This window comes from Scaptodrosophila lebanonensis, unplaced genomic scaffold, assembly GCF_003285725.1.
Source record: "Scaptodrosophila lebanonensis strain 11010-0011.00,11010-0021.00 unplaced genomic scaffold, SlebRS2 tig00000101-arrow-pilon, whole genome shotgun sequence".
Classification (NCBI taxonomy): Eukaryota; Metazoa; Arthropoda; class Insecta; order Diptera; family Drosophilidae; genus Scaptodrosophila; species Scaptodrosophila lebanonensis.
This window is the reverse complement of record NW_022060569.1, coordinates 2,672,266-2,695,933: the sequence shown is the minus strand read 5'-3', so window position 1 is coordinate 2,695,933 and position 23,668 is coordinate 2,672,266. Positions and strand designations below refer to the sequence as shown.

At 38.4% G+C, this 23,668-nt stretch overlaps 2 protein-coding genes across 2 annotated transcripts in view; one reads left to right on the top strand and one right to left on the bottom strand.

Moving 5' to 3' along the window:
* Nucleotides 1-1,475: 1,475 nt before the first annotated feature.
* The window catches only part of LOC115628085 (spermidine synthase), a 38,579-nt gene continuing 16,386 nt past the window's right edge, over nucleotides 1,476-23,668 (bottom strand). Inside the window, exon 2 of the mRNA XM_030524062.1 lies at nucleotides 1,476-2,358. Within this exon, the coding sequence (XP_030379922.1) occupies nucleotides 1,623-2,358 (736 nt within the window). The 3' untranslated portion in view covers nucleotides 1,476-1,622. The remainder of the gene's footprint in view (nucleotides 2,359-23,668) is intronic.
* On the top strand, nucleotides 20,074-22,826 carry LOC115628086 (protein lava lamp-like). Its single transcript, XM_030524063.1, has 2 exons — nucleotides 20,074-20,230; nucleotides 22,485-22,826. Exons 1-2 carry the CDS (start codon nucleotides 20,098-20,100, stop codon nucleotides 22,703-22,705), a joined length of 354 nt encoding a protein of 117 aa, XP_030379923.1. The 5' UTR covers nucleotides 20,074-20,097; the 3' UTR covers nucleotides 22,706-22,826.

Genomic DNA, 23,668 nt, shown 5'->3' with positions numbered 1-23,668 from the left:
AGTTCGAAAGATCCAAGAATTACGGGAGTTAAGGAAAATGAATTGCGGGGGAATGGGGGTGAATCAGAATAAAAAAAATAAACTTGACCTGCCTAGAACTTAGGGGAACCTCGATACCAAGTTTGGTTATTCTAGCTCTTGTACTTCCTGAGATCCTTGCACTCGTCCAGACGAACGGACGGACGGACATGGCTATATCGACATTAGTAAATAGTCGCAAAATCTGTCGTTACATATGTACACAGATATGTAAAGTATGCGCTCGTTGCTTATTTGCAAAAGTGGGCCACAATTTACAAGTTTGGCATTCGTTATGTTTTTAACCGACTTCAAAAATGGAGGAGGTTATCAATTCGCTTGTATTATTTTTATTTTTTTATACCCTGTACCCAAAGAGTAAAAGGGTATACTAGTTTAGTGCGAATATAATATATTCTATATATTACATTATATATATAATATATCCCACAAAGTATACATATTCTTGATCAGCATGATCTAGCCCTGTCTGTCAGTCTATCCGTATGAATACCTAAGTAGATATCAGAGACTATGAGAGCTAGAGACACAACGAATAGACGCGCATAGACATACATAAATTTACATAGACGCAATTGCTTTGTAAATGTACAATTATACACCCTTTACGTGAGTTCGAATACCGAGACAGGCAAATCGATTTTTTTTTTTTTAATTTTCTTAATTTTTTTAATTTTTATAATTATTCTAAACATATGTACAGAGGAATTTAAAACCCGACTTTACGCACAGAAACACAACGCCTTGACCAACCGGAATGAAAGTAAAGTCCTCAACATGAACCCGTTCAAGGACGACCAAAGGATCATTCTAGTATGCGGCCGCAACCGACGAGCGCCATTCTGTCACAGCCTGTCTCATAACTAAAGGCTATGTGTGTGTCTTTGTTTGCTTCTGCTCGAAGGTGATCCTCCTGTAAGCCACATCCGATCTGAACACCGAAAAGTTCCTACGACGACAATGCCCCCAGCAGATCCACTCCAACAATGCTATGAGTTTCGTTGGGACATCGAAACGTTAAGCGCACACTTTCTAGAATCGATAAGGGTTGTACCTGGGTTTGGCGAGGCACCGCCCTGTCAGGCACATTGTGTGCTAACAACACCGGTATACCGTTTCCAATGTTAACGAAGTGGCACCTCACTATATCAAGCAAATAATAACCGAATTCTATTTAAATAACATTCTAATCATTAATGATGGCTACGTTTAAATGTAAATTACAACTACATCCTCTTAAATTAGCTGGTTGTTTTGCTTACTTATATTTTGCGTTTGAATATGTAATTATGTATCTATGAGTTTGATGATTATATTCCGAACTATTCCACCTTATGCAAAAAAATTGCGCCTTTATAAAATCGATGAAGCGACGCTTGTAGCAACGCACAGGGCGCAGCATTGATATTATTTCCATGATATTTATTAAACAATAATTTGACACGTTGAAGATGGATCATTTATTTATATATTTTTTAAAACTCTAATAGTTATGTACAAAAATATAACTGACTTTAAAAAAATGTATATCTCATGAAGTGTATACATATGGTTAAATTTGCATAAAGTACATATTACATACTTTATTTGTAAAAGTGTTTTTCTACCCAGCGTGGTAAAGCAAATGCTGCTGGATGAACCTCACTTGTATAATATTTTAAGTTTAAAGAATCAATTTGAGATTTAGTGAACCTTGTTACTGGCTCTGAGAAATTTTGATTAGGATCTAGAGACCCAATTACGAAACCTATGTGTCCACATGGGTAAGAAGGAACTGAAGTTACTGCATAGGCTACTTTTGCAAAATGTTTCCCGCACCCATCCATAGTTTTTTTTACGTAATCAAAATCAAGCCAGAAGCTTCCACCTTGAGAGCAAACAATACCACCCGGCTTTAAAGCATTTTTCATTAATTTATAGTAGTTTTCCTGAAACAATGAAACTGCAGGCCCGATCGGGTCTGAGCTATCTGTGATGATCACATCAAACTCCTCCTTGTGTATTTTCATATATTCGAAACCGTCACCAATAGTAAGTTTTAATTTCGAATTTTCAAAGCCGCATGCCATGGATGGTAAATATTTTTTCGATAGTTCCACAACCCGTTCATCAATTTCAACTTGATGAACTTCTTTGACCAATGGATGTTTAACGACTTCACGAGCTACTCCACCATCACCTCCTCCAACAATTAAAACTTTTTGCGGGTTAGGATGGCAACACAACGGAAGAAATCCAATCATTTCTTGGTAGGAAAATTCATCTCTGGATGTACATTGAATTATTCCATCTAGTATAAGGCACGTTCCATAAGTTTCACTGTTAGAAAAAGACAAATTTGACCAAATATAAAATAATGTTATTAAATATATTCTAACAGTGCGCAACAAATAAAAACTTATACAATATAATGAAATCTTTCATGCAAAAGGATCGATTTTACCTCCTTCGGTATTCGAACTCACGTAATGAAACCTCTCATAATGAAACTTAGCATGCAGACTTATAATCACTAACTGGAGGTAAATCGAACAAATAAAACAAACTTGCACAGCGTACACACATAAGGCATTTTTGTGCAAAATTTGGTGTCTCTATCTCTTATAGTCTCTGAGATGCAGGTGTTCATATGGACGGATGGGCGGACGGACAGACAGACAGGGCTAGATCGACTCGTCTTGTCACGCTGTATTATGAATGTATTATGTGTGTATTATGAAATTGCCTTATTTAAATTGATTTTTTGCATTATTGTTATGTGAAATGTGTGCATGTTTGATATGAAATTACAGGTAATTCAAAACATTTTTAAAAAGTATAAATACTTATGTTTGGGCAAGAAATATAAGTCATTAAAAGTTGCACTATCGAAAAAACGTCACAGTACCAATAAATAGTGGTTAGGGCTCGTAGAAGATTCACTAGCCTGCCAAATTTTCACAACTGAAGACTCTGGCTACACTAAATACGGACATTTTCTAATTTGACTACACAGTCAACCAGACGTACGATGTGTTAAAGGTACATAAATGGTCAGCTTGATGGATGTGGTTTTTATAACGATAAAACGTATACGAGGACAGTGCGAAATGTTTCAAGTCTGACAAAGACATAACAGTTTTAAAAACCATTGGGCTTTTTTTGGAGGAGACTTGCAACAGTTCATTCAAACACGCTTTTATCAAAAGTGAGCAAACGCGACACCCAACTTTGCGAGTACTTTCTTGTCTCCAATTCGGTGTTCAAAATATAGCAAGGGCAGTATTTAGAATTCAAAGGATTACGGAAGTTATGAAAGATCAATGGTCGTTTCTCGGGCTTAGGAGAATCTGGATTCAAAGTTTGGTTTTTCTAACTTTTATACTTTGTCGAGAAACTTGCGCTCAAACTGATCAATTACATATATACATATATCTATATATATAAAACAGTTTGTCCTGACTGACTGACTGATTGGTGATCAACGCATAGCCCAAACGGTAAAGGCTAGGAAGCTGAAATTTGGACTCAAGTATCCTTTCATAGTCTAGGTCCCCACTAAGAAGGGATTTTGGAAAATTCGAGCTCCAAAGGGGGGAAAAATAGCTCCAAAGTTTGTTTGAAAAATCCGCACTTTTCAACCGATCGACTTAAAACTTAGTTTCTAAAATCAATTAAAGAATACAAACAAAACTGCATACTCGGTTTTTTAAATTTTTTGTTGGAGCTTGAATTATTGGGGTTTTAATATTTATTCACTATTTCAAATGAAAAGTTTGTGTTATAAATTTAGTCCGATCGATTTAAAATTTGGATAATGTAATCTACGTAACTAAATCTACAACTTTGCATTCAAGGATTTTCAAAATATGCATTTTACAAAAGCAGGCAGAACAAACAATACAAAATATCAAACAGTTGGGGACAACTAAGTATACATACACACACACACACACACACATACAAACAGCTGTTCGTGTAGTTGCGTGCAAACGATTGAAATAGCCAAAGAAAAATGTGAGACACTAATGTGTGAATGTCCATAGATACATATGTATGTGCACATCTATGTATGTACAAATGTATCTACATATGTATGTATGTATGTATGTACATTCGTCTTGCACTGACAGAGCAAGAAATGTTAATTAATTGAAAATTATATAACATTTTTAAAAGTAATTTTTTCTTTGTTTAGTGCATTTGGCATTAGTGTTTTCATTAATAACTTTATGCAGCAACAACAAATATCAAATAGTTGGGGACATCACATACACACACTCACACACAACAAGCAACAGTTCGTGTCTATGTGTGCGGTTCTCTACGTACGGTTGAAAAAGTAAAGAGAAACATATGTACATATGTATGTATGCCTGTGTATGAATATAGCATGTATGTACATTCGTATTAATGTATACATTGGGCAAACGAACACAGTTGTTTGATTGTAAAAAAAATAATGCTCTAAAAACAACAACAACTGCAAGTCATTAGCTCGCTCTTCTTCTTTCGTTTTGACCATTTAATGTTAATTGCAAAGGCAAAACGCCAAAATCTTACAGTTACCGTCGCTAGGCAACGACTGCGTAAGCGATAGCACTAACCATACAACATATGTTGTATGGTTAGTGGCGATAGTAAAGCAGAAACCGAATAACGGACCTACGCATATTCTGCTTCGCATTGCGGGCAGATGTATGTATGTATGTATATGATTTGTTCTTATTGATCTCAATAAATAATTCGATTTCATTATTTAAATATTCTGCTTATTGCATTCAAACTTCGATAGTTTGATGGTATCGGTGCCAGTGCTTTTTGATCGTGGCTCATCGCTGCACGGCATTGACGAGTGCCGTGTTTCATATTCCGAGTTTGTGCGTGGCCGTATTGACTCAATATGGCACGAAAAGACTCAAATGTGAATTTAAATTTGGACTCAAGTATCGTTTCATAGTATCCATCATAGTGTAGAAGCACACTAAGAAAGGCTTTTGGAAAATTCTAGCTCCAATGGGGGGGAAACCAGCTTTAAAAAATATTAGTTATAGTGGTCATGTTCGTTTAACGAAATAGTTTGTCAAGAACAAAAATGTAACGGACTACTGAACAATTTTTTGTCAAGAACAGAAAATGTTCATTTAAATACCTTAAATGCCTTCCTACTGGTAACCTTTAAGGTGAAAACATATGGGTAGGTTATGCACACACAAAATAAATACAATTGGAAACATATTGAGCCGGGTTAAGACGGGCAATACCTGCTAGTATATTATGTATAACTGGTACGTAGCATGTGAGGTGGCGGAAATTGACCAATTCCTATGACATCGTGTGTAAAAACGAAATGATGCAAAACATGAAGTTAGAATTAGTGATGATATTTTCACTAGTTCAGAGTACGCCGTACTGAACGGTAACTACATTTACAGTGGTGGTCAAAAGTTTTTACACAACGTATATTTTTTATAGCCTATACCCAAAGGGTAAAAGGGTATACTAGTTTTGTGACAATGTATGTAACACATAGAAAGACGCGTGGCAGACTCCACAAAGTATATATATTCTCGATCTGGATGACAAGATGAGTCGATATAGCTATGTCCGTCTGTCCGCCCGTCCGTCTGTATGAACGCAAGGATCTCAGAAATTATACGAGCTAGTGCAGCCAAATTTGCTATCTAGATTCTCCCAAGTCCGAGAAAGGATGAGTTTGTGTTTTTTTCTGATGCACGCCCCACTCCCCATCAATTCGTTTTTTTTCCATAGGTATAAAATAATTTTTGTAAAATAATAATTTAAAAATAATTATACTCTGTACATGAAATGTACAGAAGTATATTAGGTTTGCGGGAGCTGAAAAATGTAACAGGCAGAAGGAGGCGTGGCAGACCCCACAAAGTATATATATTCTTGATCAGCATGACGAGACGAGTTTATCTAGCCCTGTCTGTCTGTCTGTCCGTCTGTCAGTCTGTCCGTCTGTCCGTCCGTATGAACACCTGGATCTCAGAGACCATAAGAGATAGAGACACCAAATTTTGCACAAAGATGCGTTATGTGTGTATTCTATACGAGTTTGTTTTATTTTTTTGATTTTCCCCCCCACTTCCCCCCTATGGGGGTTTTCCCGATTTTCCATTCGTATTATCGCCTATATCTCGGAGACTATAACACCTATGGTCACCAAATTTTAGTCCCAGATGCCTTATGTGAATACGCAGAAAATGTATATTTTGGAATTTCCCTCCCTCCCCCCTCTACACCGCAAATCGTTACTCCCGTAATTCTTGGAATTTCGAACTAAAATTTGGAAATTCACATTTGAGTCTTTTCGTGCCATATTGAGTCAATACGGTCACGCACAACCTCGGAATATGAAACACGGCACTCGTGTCAAGGCCGTGCAGCGATGAGCCACGATCAAAAAGCACTGAAAATTCTCATCTCAATTTGCTAGAGTAAAACTTTCGATAGTTGAAGCCACCGATACCATCAAAATATCGAAGCTTGAATGCAATAAGCAGAATATTTAAATAATAAAATCCAATTATTTATTGACATCGATAAGAACAAATCATATACATACATACATCTGCCCGCAATGCGAAGCAGAATATGCGTAGGTCCGTTATTCGGTTTCTGCTTTACTATCGCTTACGCAGTCGTTGCCTAGCGACGGTAACTTTAAACTTTTGGCGTTCTGCCTTTGCAATTAACATTAAATGGTCACAACGAAAGAAGAAGAGCGAGCCAATGACTTGCAGTTGTTGTTGTTTTTAGAGCATTATATTTTTTACAATCAAACAACTGTGTTCGATTGCCCAATGTATACATTAATACGAATGTACATACATGCTATATTCATACACAGGCATACATACATACATACATACATATGTATGTTTCTCTTTACTTTTTCAACCGTACGTAGAGAACCGCACACATAGACACGAACTGTTGCTTGTTGTGTGTGTGGGTGTGTGTATGTGATGTCCCCAACTATTTGATATTTGTTGTTGCTGCATAAAGTTATTAATGAAAACCCGGTGCAGGTACACTCCTCATCAAAACAAAAACAAGTAAAAAAGCTAAAGTCGGGTGTCCCTTTGAAATACTCTGTACATATGTTTACAATAATTATAGAAAAGAAAAAAAATTAAGAAAATTAAAAAAAAAAATGTGATCGATTTTACCTTTCTCGGTATTCGAACTCACGTAAATGGTGTATAATTGCACATTTACATAGCAATTGCGTCTGTGTGAGTGTATGTATGCCTATGCGCATATATTCATGTCTGTGTAAACATGTTAGCAGTCAACCAAACAGCAACATCAACAACAGCCGCGGGCAGCGCTTGAGCATCGCTGAAGCAGCAAATATATATATGGCTATAACTTCTTGTTAAATCGGTCTATCATAGTGAAACTTGGCATACGGACACATAATAACTAACTGGGGGTATTTCCAAAATTTTAGTTCCAAATTCCAAGAATTACGGGAGTTAGAGAAAATTTGTGGGGGAGAGGGGGAGGGAGGGAAATTCCAAAATATACATTTTCTGCGTATTCACACAAGGCATCTGGGACTGTTCCTAGGTCTTATAGTCTCCGAGATATAGGCGATTATACGAATGGAAAATCGGGAAGACCCCCATAGGGGGGAAGTGGGGGGAAAATCAAAAAAATAAAACAAACTCGTATAGAATACACACATAAGGCATTTTTGTGCAAAATTTGGTGTCTCTATCTCTTATAGTCTCTGAGATCCAGGTGTTCATACGGACGGACAGACAGACAGACAGGGCTAGATCGACTCGTCTCGTCATGCTGATCAAGAATATATATACTTTGTGGGGTCTGCCACGCCTCCTTCTGCCTGTTACATTTTTCAGCTCCCGCAAACCTAATATACGTCTGTACATTTCATGTACACAGTATAAACATTCTCCAAACCAGCAAACTACTTAAAATTAAAGCAATAACAGATCTCAGAGTTACAGCAACCGAACATAAAACACTAAACTCAACAAAAGGTGTCATTTGCTCAAATAAACTAGGATTTATAGAAGAGAGCGAAATACTCTATTTATTTATTTATTTATTTATTTATTTATTTATTCCTAGTGCTACAAGAATGATTCTTATAAATTAATGCACTAGTCACATTAATTAAATTTCCTTAGATATTATTAAAATTCAAGTACTTAACCTATTTATATTAGATACATTTTAATTATACATAAATTTAAAGTGTATTTGGTTCGTATTATTAATATTATTATTATTATTATCAGAGCTAAATCCAAAAAAAAGGAACAGAAGTCCGCGAAACATTAAGAAAGCAAGAAAACAAACTTGTAGAAACGGGCCTTATACTCGTTACGTTCGCCACACACCAACTCCCAGAAATGCTTTCAATCGGGTATGAAAAAGTTCACGCAAGGCTTTACGTCCCTCCTCCACTACGATGCAAACACTGCACCGAAACTTACTATAACTGCTCTCAAGAGAAACACACGAAATGTAATGAACCATGCACCAAAAGCAACTGCAAATTCAACCCTGATTCCAAAAACGATCACAGCCCACTTACTAAAAAATGCCCAGAGTACAAAAAAAAAAATGGAAATATCTGCTATTAAAACCAATAATAACATTTACTACAAAACAGCAAAAAATATTTACAACCAAAGGCACAACCCAGAGCTCCAAACATCATTCGCAAACATCTTACAATAACAACCATCCAAAACCCAAACAAGAAAAGAATGCTAAAGTCGAGCAAGCTCAACTCTTAAATACCCTGTACCTCCCACCAAAAAGGAAAAAACAGTAATAAAACATTATTCACTTTAATATACTCACTTATGTCTTTATATCTGATTACATTGGCGCGACTCCGCCAACAAAATGAAAAATTTTTTTTTAAATAATTAAAAAAATTATATTAATTAAATTGTTTAATTAAATTAAATACATGTTCATGTACAGTTTCAACAGCATACATTTACATCAGAATCGTGTCTCGGCGTGTTTATATGCGTGTATGTATGCAGCACAAAGCAACAACAACAACAGTAGCGGTCAGCGCTACAAGCAGAGCACGTAGTGCACTCTTAAGAACACACACTGTAACTCTTTATTGCAGTGAATAAATTAATTCAAAAAGCCAAGCATAATTCGGACGCGATGTAATATGATCGCGCATGCATTGGGCGACATAAGTGCAGCGTCAGTGCAACTAGTGTCAGCCACCTCAAGTGCACATAACATACTCTCTCGCGCTCTCGCTGCTAACAGCGCTGAGTATATAAGCTGATATGTAATGCGGTCGCTCCGCTGCCGGCGTTGCTGGCAGCGCAGCTACGAGGCCTTAGCTAAGTTCACTTTAAGTAAAAATGTAAGAATTCAGTTTTAAGTTTAAGTTTGAGTTCTGAGCTGTAATAAAGCTTTAATAAAATAACTCCAAGTGTTTATAATGGGGCCCCGTCAATTCTAGTATTTGATGGGGCTCCACATATTATTACATGGCGACCGTGACAAATCTCGGATCTTCGACTACAATTATAAAAATTTTAAAAACAACAAGAGAGAACGCTGCAGTCGAGCAAGCCCAACAGTGTAATACCCTGTACCCAGGTAAACTTCCGTCACTGAGTTATATGCGCCCATAGCAGCAGCAAACAGAGGAAGAAGAAGAGCGAACTTGTTGCTGCAGTTTGGAGGGGTTGTACTGGCGAGAATTTGTTTCGCTAATAACTTTTCTTAGAATTGACCGAATTGAATAAAATTTTGAACAACAGTATATATGTACATACATACATATGTACAAAAGTACATTCGTCTTGCACTGACAGGGCAAGAAATGTTAATTAATTAAAAATTATTAACATTATAACATAAACATTTTGATGTTATTTTTTCTTTGTTTAGTACATTTGGCATAAGGGGTTTTTAGGACAACGGACTACAAGGGCGTACGCAGGTTGGGCAGGGGGGGCATTGCTCCCCCTAGAAAGAATTTCGCATTATGAATTACACCAGCACCATATGTATTACATACGTACATACATATGTACATACGTCTGTATGTATAGTATCTACATATGTATGTACATCAATAAGTATGTATGTACGTTCATACATTCCTATATATGTACATATGTACATATATAGGTTTGTATGTATGCAGTGGGCCATCGAACACTGTTGTTTAATTGTAATAAATAGTGTTCTATGGTTTCAAATCGAAATTTTTAAAACAACAACAACAACTTCAAGTTATTGGCTCGCAAATCTTCTTTCGTTTTGATCATTTACGTCTGTTCATTGCATACGCAAAATGCCAAAAGTTTACAGTTACCGTACACATACAAATACATTTGTATGTATGCATGTATGTATGTGTACAGTGAACAATCGAATACAGTATTATAATCAATAACTCTCAAACGATGTTTTTCGATGTATTTGTATTCGACATGTATTACGATATATCAACACAAGTATCGATATTTTCGATATATCGCATTTAATTTTATTATTTATTCACTTTTTCAAATGAATAGTTTGTGTTATAAATTTTGTCCGATCGATTTCAAATTTGGGTAATGTAATCAACATAACTATATCAACAAATTGGCATTCAACGATTAAAATATAGCAATATGTTTTTTACTTGCCATATGTATATCAAATATCAAATAGTTGGGGACATCACATACACACACTCACACATGCATACAACAAGCAACAGTTCGTGTCTATGTGTGCCCATGCATACATACATATGTACAAGCATATGTATGTATGCCTGTATATGTATGTAGCATGTACATACAAAACAACAACCACAACTTCAAGTTGTTGGCTCGCACATCTTTCGTTTTGACCATTTAATGTTAATTGCAAAGGCAAAACGCCAAAAGTTTACAGTTACCGTCGCTAGGCAACGACTGCGTAAGCGATAGTAAAGCAAAAACCGAATAACGGAGCTACGCATATTCTGCTTCGCATTGCGGGCAGATGTATGTATGTATATGATTTGTTCTTATTGATGTCAATAAATAATTAGATTTTGTTATTTAAATATTCTGCTTATTGCATTCAAACATCGATATTTTGATGGTATCGGTGGCTTCAACTATCGAAAGTTTTACTCTAGCAAATTGAGATGAGAATTTTCAGTGCTTTTTGATCGTGGCTCATCGCTGCACGGCCTTGACACGAGTGCCGTGTTTCATATTCCGAGGTTGTGCGTGACCGTATTGACTCAATATGGCACGAAAAGGATCAAATGTGAATTTAAAATTAGGATATACCCTTATAATTATTCCCCCTTTTTCTTAAAACGTTGCGTTATCTCTATGTATAAAACAGTTTGTCCTGACTAATATATATATATATATATATATATATATATATATATATATATATATATATATATATATATATATATATATATATATATATATATATATAGACCATATAGCTATATATATATATATATATATATATATATATATATATATATATATATATATATATATATATATAGCTATATGGTCGCAAAACAAAAAAAAATTAAATAAAAGCAAAAAACAAACAGTACATAAGGATAGGTTAAAGATTTTTAATTCGTAATTTGTAGTAGGACCCTACACAAGCAAAAAAAAGTAAATATAAATCAATAAAATAAAAATAAGATAAAAATAAAAATGTATAAATACAAATAAGTATATACATACATACTATATATCAATTTTCTCTTTGAAAACATTTTTGAACAAAAACAACAAAAAAATAGATTAATAAGAAACGAATCATAAACATATAAACATATTTCATAACTAGATATACATGAAATTAATATATAAATAATTTAGAAAATAACTTCATAATATTACGTTATTTTTCAAAAGGAGGGAGATGTAGTGTGCACACATAAGGAGTACACACTGTACGTGATGCACTCTTAAGAACACACACTGTAACTCTTTATTGCAGTGAATAAATTAATTCAAAAAGCCAAGCATAATTCGGACGCGATGTAATATGATCGCGCATGCATTGGGCGACATAAGTGCAGCGTCAGTGCAACTAGTGTCAGCCACCTCAAGTGCACATAACATACTCTCTCGCGCTCTCGCTGCTAACAGCGCTGAGTATATAAGCTAATATGTAATGCGGTCGCTCCGCTGCCGGCGTTGCTGGCAGCGCAGCTACGAGGCCTTTGCTAAGTTCACTTTAAGTAAAAATGTAAGAATTCAGTTTTAAGTTTAAGTTTGAGTTCTGAGCTGTAATAAAGCTTTAATAAAATAACTCCAAGTGTTTATAATGGGGCCCCCTCAATTCTAGTATTTAATGGGGCTCCACATATTATTACAATGGGCAGCAATTTTATTTATGGCTATAACTTTCTTCAGAATTGACCTATCATGATGAAACTTGGCAGACAGTCACATAATCACTAAGGGGTTGTAGTTACCAGTTTTAGTTCGAAATTCCAATAACTACGATAGTTATGGAAAAAACACGAATTGCGGGGGAGTGGAGGGTGCGTCAGAATAAAAAAATAAACTTGACCTGCCTAGGGCTTATGGGAATCTGGATACCGAGTTTGGTTCTTCTAGCTCTTCTACCTTCTGAGATCCTTGCGCTCATACAGACAGACGGACAGACGGATGGACCGACGGATGGACGGACAGCCGGACATGGCTATATCGACTCGTCTTGTCACCCTATATATATACTTTGTCAAGAATATATATACTTTGTGGGGTTTGCCACGCCTCCTTCTGTGTGTTACATACATTCGCACAAAACTAGTATAGCCTTTTAGTCTTTGGGTACAGGGTATAAAAAATTGACAAAATCAGCCAATTATCAACAACCAAGCCAATATAACCCCAACAAATGCACAAAGTCAAGAAATTAACAGAAAAACCTCGCAAACCACCAACTAAACAAAGCAGGCCAGTATAACACCAACAACCAAACCCAGCACGTAACGCAGTTACCACAGCCACCAGCACATCAAAACAACCAAACAGGAAAATCGTACAATATGGCAGCCTACAAGATGACCTAATGAACATTTCATCAGAATACGATTCATCACTCTACGCATCACAAATTACCTCAGATCTTAAGCTAAGTCTATATAAAAACAAGATAGAACGCTACAGTCGAGCAAGCCCGACAGTAAAATAGCCTGTACTCTCCACAAAAAGGAAAAATTAAAAAAAAAAAAATTAAAAAAAATTAAATTATTAAAAAAAATGAATGAATTAATTAATTAAAATAATTAATTAAATTAAATTAGAATACGTGTTTATGTACAGTTTAAACAGCATACATTTACATCACGTACCTATGCGTGTTCATATGCGTGTATGTATGCAGCACAAAGTTGAACAAAAGCAGCAACAGCAACAACAGCTGCGGGCAGCGCTGCCGACAGAGCTGCAGGCAGCGCATGAGCAGCGATTTTACTTATGGCTATAACTTGAGAGAATTGATTTGGCACACGGGCACATTAGTACTAAAAAAATTGATTTTAAAATTCCGAGAATTACGGAAGTTATACGAAAAAATACGAATTGCGGGTGAGTGGGCGGGTGTATCAGAAAAAATAAACAAACTCGTTCTGCCTAGGGCTTATAGGAACCTTGATACCAATTTTGGTTATCCTAGCTCTTGTACTTACTGAGATCCTTGCGCTCATACAGACAGACGGACAGACGGACATGGCTATATCGACTCGTCTTCTCATCCTGATCAAGAATATATATACTTTGTGGTGTCTGCCACGCCTCCTTCTGTGTGTTACATACATGCGCACAAAACTAGTATAGCCTTTCACCCTTTGGGTACAGGTTATAAAAATAATAATATTTATGACACTTAAATATATACAATGGAATATTAGAGGTTACCTCAACAACTGTATAGAATTACAAATACTAATTAATAAATTCCACCCAAATTATTTCGGCATACATACCTCCTAGGCAAAATTTCAACATTCTTAACGCCCAAAATGTCCTTAACTTCCAACATAAGGAGACTTCAATAGTTGGCACCAACTATGGGGGTCGCAAAGAAATAATAAAATGGGCAACACAATAGCCAAATTCATCCAAAATTCGAATCTAATACTAATGAACGATAAGTCACCTTGTTTACACTAAAACGCGTGCGTACACTTTTACGATGTAGAATATTCTGACTCGCAGCTATTGCTAGCTGCATACTTTTATTTAATTATTTTTCATCCCTTAATGCTATGCTGCGTTTGTAAGGTTAAGGTTAAGGTTTTATTGTACTCGTTGCAATTCGACTGAGTTGTTGACCACGACATGCTGAAGTGTTGATGGAATCCAAGTTTCCTTTTCATTTAGTACTTTTAGGATATGTGGAGCAAACGTTGCTGTGTCAGTCGATATTGTTATTTTTGGGGTGATTATGGTGATATCAGCTATTCTAGTCGTGCATCCAGAAGGTATGTCCAAAATTCCAAGGCTCGGTAATGCTACCACTTCATGGTAGTCTCCGCATGCTATGTGAGCTGACGTGTTTGTAAATATTTTTACAAGCCAGCGGTTTTTTCCATATAGCTTTTTGTAATATACATCTCCTGTGTATTCGACCATTTTGCATAATTGTTTGTTGCTCGGTTTAATTGGCGATAACTCGCAACTCTGGTCATTTGCATCTTTCCATGCCCAGCTTCCTTCGCATAGCCAAGTATCCTTGTTTTCATGCTGACAGCGATTCACCTCTGTGTCTGTCATGTGGTGGTATGCGTTTAGCTCGGTACTATAGATCAGAAACTCCGTTTGGATTTGCGGCATCCACCTCCCTACTTTGCCTTGAAGCGGCACTGGAACGATCTTGAAGAGACTGGCATGCTGGTTTACATATATGGGCAGCCTTGCATCTATTATAAGCACATTGTCCTTGAATATTGCCTGGGCCTTCATTAGCTTGTATATTAACTGCAATCTGTCAGGAGTCGTTCCACCTGGGAGAAGCTGGTTCCTCTGTAGTTTATGTTGAATTTTGTCCAGCTCTGCCAACATTTTCTTCGGCTCAATCAGGGAGGGGTGTACCTTTCCTTGATTAATATCCGTTACAAGCGCGAGGGCTGCGGATTGCAGATTTTCCGCTTCGTCAATCCAGTTTCGCACTTGATTTATCAGCATGAAGAACCTTATAGCTTTTTTAAAGATGAGAAAATTCTTCTTCAATGTGTCAGCCTCAATCGCTGCCACCAAGTATGGACAATATCTTGATTAATCAGCAATGGGAAGCCGTTGTGGAGCGAAAATGTAGCGAGGTGGCTAAGGGATGGGAGCAACATATCGCGCAACGCGAGGCTGACTTCCAAGTAATAGAGAGTCAGCTCCTCTCCCAGATTGAGTTTCTGAAGGCAGCTGCAAAGACAACGGACAGTACCCAGGGAATTTCCTATGTGACGCCCAGGCCCGAATCAAGCGAAGCGGTTGCTACGGAAACAAATGATATTCTTCTAAATATGCAAAAGGCACTGGAGACGCAAGAAATGGAGATCGTTACGTTAAAAGAACAGCTGGCCATACGATCAGCGGAATATGCGCGTCTGGCCGCCCAATATGACCCTTTCCGCTTGCATAACACTCTAAGCGAAAGCGGCGGTAACGGAGGAGCCGTCACAGGCACAGCGTTGCCGACAGAGCTACAGGCAGCGCATGAGCAGCGATTTTACTTATGGCTATAACTTGAGAGAATTGATTTGGCACACGGGCACATTAGTACTAAAAAAATTGATTTTAAAATTCCGAGAATTACGGAAGTTATACGAAAAAATACGAATTGCGGGTGAGTGGGCGGGTGTATCAGAAAAAATAAACAAACTCGTTCTGCCTAGGGCTTATAGGAACCTTGATACCAATTTTGGTTATCCTAGCTCTTGTACTTACTGAGATCCTTGCGCTCATACAGACAGACGGACAGACGGACATGGCTATATCGACTCGTCTTCTCATCCTGATCAAGAATATATATACTTTGTGGGGTCTGCCACGCCTCCTTCTGTGTGTTACATACATGCGCACAAAACTAGTATAGCCTTTCACCCTTTGGGTACAGGTTATAAAAATAATAATATTTATGACACTTAAATATATACAATGGAATATTAGAGGTTACCTCAACAACTGTATAGAATTACAAATACTAATTAATAAATTCCACCCAAATTATTTCGGCATACATACCTCCTAGGCAAAATTTCAACATTCTTAACGCCCAAAATGTCCTTAACTTCCAACATAAGGAGACTTCAATAGTTGGCACCAACTATGGGGGTCGCAAAGAAATAATAAAATGGGCAACACAATAGCCAAATTCATCCAAAATTCGAATCTAATACTAATGAACGATAAGTCACCTTGTTTACACTAAAACGCGTGCGTACACTTTTACGATGTAGAATATTCTGACTCGCAGCTATTGCTAGCTGCATACTTTTATTTAATTATTTTTCATCCCTTAATGCTATGCTGCGTTTGTAAGGTTAAGGTTAAGGTTTTATTGTACTCGTTGCAATTCGACTGAGTTGTTGACCACGACATGCTGAAGTGTTGATGGAATCCAAGTTTCCTTTTCATTTAGTACTTTTAGGATATGTGGAGCAAACGTTGCTGTGTCAGTCGATATTGTTATTTTTGGGGTGATTATGGTGATATCAGCTATTCTAGTCGTGCATCCAGAAGGTATGTCCAAAATTCCAAGGCTCGGTAATGCTACCACTTCATGGTAGTCTCCGCATGCTATGTGAGCTGACGTGTTTGTAAATATTTTTACAAGCCAGCGGTTTTTTCCATATAGCTTTTTGTAATATACATCTCCTGTGTATTCGACCATTTTGCATAATTGTTTGTTGCTCGGTTTAATTGGCGATAACTCGCAACTCTGGTCATTTGCATCTTTCCATGCCCAGCTTCCTTCGCATAGCCAAGTATCCTTGTTTTCATGCTGACAGCGATTCACCTCTGTGTCTGTCATGTGGTGGTATGCGTTTAGCTCGGTACTATAGATCAGAAACTCCGTTTGGATTTGCGGCATCCACCTCCCTACTTTGCCTTGAAGCGGCACTGGAACGATCTTGAAGAGACTGGCATGCTGGTTTACATATATGGGCAGCCTTGCATCTATTATAAGCACATTGTCCTTGAATATTGCCTGGGCCTTCATTAGCTTGTATATTAACTGCAATCTGTCAGGAGTCGTTCCACCTGGGAGAAGCTGGTTCCTCTGTAGTTTATGTTGAATTTTGTCCAGCTCTGCCAACATTTTCTTCGGCTCAATCAGGGAGGGGTGTACCTTTCCTTGATTAATATCCGTTACAAGCGCGAGGGCTGCGGATTGCAGATTTTCCGCTTCGTCAATCCAGTTTCGCACTTGATTTATCAGCATGAAGAACCTTATAGCTTTTTTAAAGATGAGAAAATTCTTCTTCAATGTGTCAGCCTCAATCGCTGCCACCAAGTATGGACAATATCTTGATTAATCAGCAATGGGAAGCCGTTGTGGAGCGAAAATGTAGCGAGGTGGCTAAGGGATGGGAGCAACATATCGCGCAACGCGAGGCTGACTTCCAAGTAATAGAGAGTCAGCTCCTCTCCCAGATTGAGTTTCTGAAGGCAGCTGCAAAGACAACGGACAGTACCCAGGGAATTTCCTATGTGACGCCCAGGCCCGAATCAAGCGAAGCGGTTGCTACGGAAACAAATGATATTCTTCTAAATATGCAAAAGGCACTGGAGACGCAAGAAATGGAGATCGTTACGTTAAAAGAACAGCTGGCCATACGATCAGCGGAATATGCGCGTCTGGCCGCCCAATATGACCCTTTCCGCTTGCATAACACTCTAAGCGAAAGCGGCGGTAACGGAGGAGCCGTCACAGGCACAGCGTTGCCAACAGAGCTACAGGCAGCGCATGAGCAGCGATTTTACTTATGGCTATAACTTGAGAGAATTGATTTGGCACACGGGCACATTAGTACTAAAAAAATTGATTTTAAAATTCCGAGAATTACGGAAGTTATACGAAAAAATACGAATTGCGGGTGAGTGGGCGGGTGTATCAGAAAAAATAAACAAACTCGTTCTGCCTAGGGCTTATAGGAACCTTGATACCAATTTTGGTTATCCTAGCTCTTGTACTTACTGAGATCCTTGCGCTCATACAGACAGACGGACAGACGGACATGGCTATATCGACTCGTCTTCTCATCCTGATCAAGAATATATATACTTTGTGGTGTCTGCCACGCCTCCTTCTGTGTGTTACATACATGCGCACAAAACTAGTATAGCCTTTCACCCTTTGGGTACAGGTTATAAAAATAATAATATTTATGACACTTAAATATATACAATGGAATATTAGAGGTTACCTCAACAACTGTATAGAATTACAAATACTAATTAATAAATTCCACCCAAATTATTTCGGCATACATACCTCCTAGGCAAAATTTCAACATTCTTAACGCCCAAAATGTCCTTAACTTCCAACATAAGGAGACTTCAATAGTTGGCACCAACTATGGGGGTCGCAAAGAAATAATAAAATGGGCAACACAATAGCCAAATTCATCCAAAATTCGAATCTAATACTAATGAACGATAAGTCACCTTGTTTACACTAAAACGCGTGCGTACACTTTTACGATGTAGAATATTCTGACTCGCAGCTATTGCTAGCTGCATACTTTTATTTAATTATTTTTCATCCCTTAATGCTATGCTGCGTTTGTAAGGTTAAGGTTAAGGTTTTATTGTACTCGTTGCAATTCGACTGAGTTGTTGACCACGACATGCTGAAGTGTTGATGGAATCCAAGTTTCCTTTTCATTTAGTACTTTTAGGATATGTGGAGCAAACGTTGCTGTGTCAGTCGATATTGTTATTTTTGGGGTGATTATGGTGATATCAGCTATTCTAGTCGTGCATCCAGAAGGTATGTCCAAAATTCCAAGGCTCGGTAATGCTACCACTTCATGGTAGTCTCCGCATGCTATGTGAGCTGACGTGTTTGTAAATATTTTTACAAGCCAGCGGTTTTTTCCATATAGCTTTTTGTAATATACATCTCCTGTGTATTCGACCATTTTGCATAATTGTTTGTTGCTCGGTTTAATTGGCGATAACTCGCAACTCTGGTCATTTGCATCTTTCCATGCCCAGCTTCCTTCGCATAGCCAAGTATCCTTGTTTTCATGCTGACAGCGATTCACCTCTGTGTCTGTCATGTGGTGGTATGCGTTTAGCTCGGTACTATAGATCAGAAACTCCGTTTGGATTTGCGGCATCCACCTCCCTACTTTGCCTTGAAGCGGCACTGGAACGATCTTGAAGAGACTGGCATGCTGGTTTACATATATGGGCAGCCTTGCATCTATTATAAGCACATTGTCCTTGAATATTGCCTGGGCCTTCATTAGCTTGTATATTAACTGCAATCTGTCAGGAGTCGTTCCACCTGGGAGAAGCTGGTTCCTCTGTAGTTTATGTTGAATTTTGTCCAGCTCTGCCAACATTTTCTTCGGCTCAATCAGGGAGGGGTGTACCTTTCCTTGATTAATATCCGTTACAAGCGCGAGGGCTGCGGATTGCAGATTTTCCGCTTCGTCAATCCAGTTTCGCACTTGATTTATCAGCATGAAGAACCTTATAGCTTTTTTAAAGATGAGAAAATTCTTCTTCAATGTGTCAGCCTCAATCGCTGCCACCAAGTATGGACAATATCTTGATTAATCAGCAATGGGAAGCCGTTGTGGAGCGAAAATGTAGCGAGGTGGCTAAGGGATGGGAGCAACATATCGCGCAACGCGAGGCTGACTTCCAAGTAATAGAGAGTCAGCTCCTCTCCCAGATTGAGTTTCTGAAGGCAGCTGCAAAGACAACGGACAGTACCCAGGGAATTTCCTATGTGACGCCCAGGCCCGAATCAAGCGAAGCGGTTGCTACGGAAACAAATGATATTCTTCTAAATATGCAAAAGGCACTGGAGACGCAAGAAATGGAGATCGTTACGTTAAAAGAACAGCTGGCCATACGATCAGCGGAATATGCGCGTCTGGCCGCCCAATATGACCCTTTCCGCTTGCATAACACTCTAAGCGAAAGCGGCGGTAACGGAGGAGCCGTCACAGGCACAGCGTTGCCGACAGAGCTACAGGCAGCGCATGAGCAGCGATTTTACTTATGGCTATAACTTGAGAGAATTGATTTGGCACACGGGCACATTAGTACTAAAAAAATTGATTTTAAAATTCCGAGAATTACGGAAGTTATACGAAAAAATACGAATTGCGGGTGAGTGGGCGGGTGTATCAGAAAAAATAAACAAACTCGTTCTGCCTAGGGCTTATAGGAACCTTGATACCAATTTTGGTTATCCTAGCTCTTGTACTTACTGAGATCCTTGCGCTCATACAGACAGACGGACAGACGGACATGGCTATATCGACTCGTCTTCTCATCCTGATCAAGAATATATATACTTTGTGGGGTCTGCCACGCCTCCTTCTGTGTGTTACATACATGCGCACAAAACTAGTATAGCCTTTCACCCTTTGGGTACAGGTTATAAAAATAATAATATTTATGACACTTAAATATATACAATGGAATATTAGAGGTTACCTCAACAACTGTATAGAATTACAAATACTAATTAATAAATTCCACCCAAATTATTTCGGCATACATACCTCCTAGGCAAAATTTCAACATTCTTAACGCCCAAAATGTCCTTAACTTCCAACATAAGGAGACTTCAATAGTTGGCACCAACTATGGGGGTCGCAAAGAAATAATAAAATGGGCAACACAATAGCCAAATTCATCCAAAATTCGAATCTAATACTAATGAACGATAAGTCACCTTGTTTACACTAAAACGCGTGCGTACACTTTTACGATGTAGAATATTCTGACTCGCAGCTATTGCTAGCTGCATACTTTTATTTAATTATTTTTCATCCCTTAATGCTATGCTGCGTTTGTAAGGTTAAGGTTAAGGTTTTATTGTACTCGTTGCAATTCGACTGAGTTGTTGACCACGACATGCTGAAGTGTTGATGGAATCCAAGTTTCCTTTTCATTTAGTACTTTTAGGATATGTGGAGCAAACGTTGCTGTGTCAGTCGATATTGTTATTTTTGGGGTGATTATGGTGATATCAGCTATTCTAGTCGTGCATCCAGAAGGTATGTCCAAAATTCCAAGGCTCGGTAATGCTACCACTTCATGGTAGTCTCCGCATGCTATGTGAGCTGACGTGTTTGTAAATATTTTTACAAGCCAGCGGTTTTTTCCATATAGCTTTTTGTAATATACATCTCCTGTGTATTCGACCATTTTGCATAATTGTTTGTTGCTCGGTTTAATTGGCGATAACTCGCAACTCTGGTCATTTGCATCTTTCCATGCCCAGCTTCCTTCGCATAGCCAAGTATCCTTGTTTTCATGCTGACAGCGATTCACCTCTGTGTCTGTCATGTGGTGGTATGCGTTTAGCTCGGTACTATAGATCAGAAACTCCGTTTGGATTTGCGGCATCCACCTCCCTACTTTGCCTTGAAGCGGCACTGGAACGATCTTGAAGAGACTGGCATGCTGGTTTACATATATGGGCAGCCTTGCATCTATTATAAGCACATTGTCCTTGAATATTGCCTGGGCCTTCATTAGCTTGTATATTAACTGCAATCTGTCAGGAGTCGTTCCACCTGGGAGAAGCTGGTTCCTCTGTAGTTTATGTTGAATTTTGTCCAGCTCTGCCAACATTTTCTTCGGCTCAATCAGGGAGGGGTGTACCTTTCCTTGATTAATATCCGTTACAAGCGCGAGGGCTGCGGATTGCAGATTTTCCGCTTCGTCAATCCAGTTTCGCACTTGATTTATCAGCATGAAGAACCTTATAGCTTTTTTAAAGATGAGAAAATTCTTCTTCAATGTGTCAGCCTCAATCGCTGCCACCAAGTATGGACAATATCTTGATTAATCAGCAATGGGAAGCCGTTGTGGAGCGAAAATGTAGCGAGGTGGCTAAGGGATGGGAGCAACATATCGCGCAACGCGAGGCTGACTTCCAAGTAATAGAGAGTCAGCTCCTCTCCCAGATTGAGTTTCTGAAGGCAGCTGCAAAGACAACGGACAGTACCCAGGGAATTTCCTATGTGACGCCCAGGCCCGAATCAAGCGAAGCGGTTGCTACGGAAACAAATGATATTCTTCTAAATATGCAAAAGGCACTGGAGACGCAAGAAATGGAGATCGTTACGTTAAAAGAACAGCTGGCCATACGATCAGCGGAATATGCGCGTCTGGCCGCCCAATATGACCCTTTCCGCTTGCATAACACTCTAAGCGAAAGCGGCGGTAACGGAGGAGCCGTCACAGGCACAACCGGAACGCGGGACTCACTGCCCGAGTACGTTTTGAAAGCCGACCTCGACAATGCGCTAATGATGGTGCACCAGCGCGACATGCGGGTTGAGGAGATGATACTCGAACTGGTGCAATTGATGGAGGAGCGCGACCATCTGCAACTTAAACTATCGGACACATTGCGTCAATTAGAAGCCGAACGAGTCCGTGCCAGCGATGTGGAGCGTAAGTAAAATCCTAATGGATGTATTTCTAAATTAACACATTAATGTTATAGCGTCCATTCTAGCTGCAAAAACAGGTGCAACAAGTGTAGGCAGCAACTGCGGCACAGCTTCATCCTCAGCTGGCTCCGGTAGTCCCAGAAAGGTCAGCAGCAGCAGTGATTTGTCAGCGGGGGCGACTTAAAGCAAAAGTGAGTGAGCGGGAAAAAAAAGGTCGCAAGATCAACATTAACATAGATACAAATTCGAAACTTGCTGAAAACCACCAATCGGTCTAGCAATAGGATTGAATTATATACCCTGTACCCAAAGACAAAGTGTATTAGTGCGAATGTAATAGTATGTAATTTTGAGAAGGTAGCTTGGTAGCGAAGACTCCACGAAGTATGTATATATATTTTTTCTGATCACAGCCAGAATCATCAAACTCTTAAGAAGGACCAGTAAGTGTGTGTGTGTGTTTCTATACCCTGTATCTAAAAGATACAAGAGTATATAAGGTTTGCGAGAAGTGGAAAATGTAACAAGCAGAAGGAGGCGTGGTAGACCCCGCAAAATATATAATCGTTGATCATGAACATCTGGATCTCAGAGAGATAGAAACACAAAATGTTGTACATATAAGGCATCTGATATGTTTACTGAGTACGAGTTTGCTTTATTTTTTTATGCACCCTCACTCTTTCCGATATTGGGGATTTTCCGTATCTCCCGTAATTCTTAGCATTTTTCAATCAAATTTGGCAAATACATTTAGTTGTTAACTATTTTGTCAGTATATGTACTATCTTATGTACATATCTATACTAATATTATAAAGAGGAAAGATTTGATTGTTTGTTTGAATTGAAAAGGCTCCGAATCTACTGGACCGATTTAATGGATTCTTTCACTGTTGGGATAGTGTAGTTTCGACTCGACGGTTAACATGGGCTATATTATATTTGCAAAAAATAATGGAATCCTTACTAA

Bases quoted from the DNA above. Each gene is read 5' to 3' on its own strand.
- LOC115628086 (XM_030524063.1), top strand. From the start codon at position 20,098: ATGGAGATCGTTACGTTAAAAGAACAGCTGGCCATACGATCAGCGGAA. The intron at 20,231-22,484 runs GCACAGCGTTGC...GAGCCGTCACAG, and splicing joins TAACGGAGGAGCCGTCACAG to GCACAACCGGAACGCGGGAC.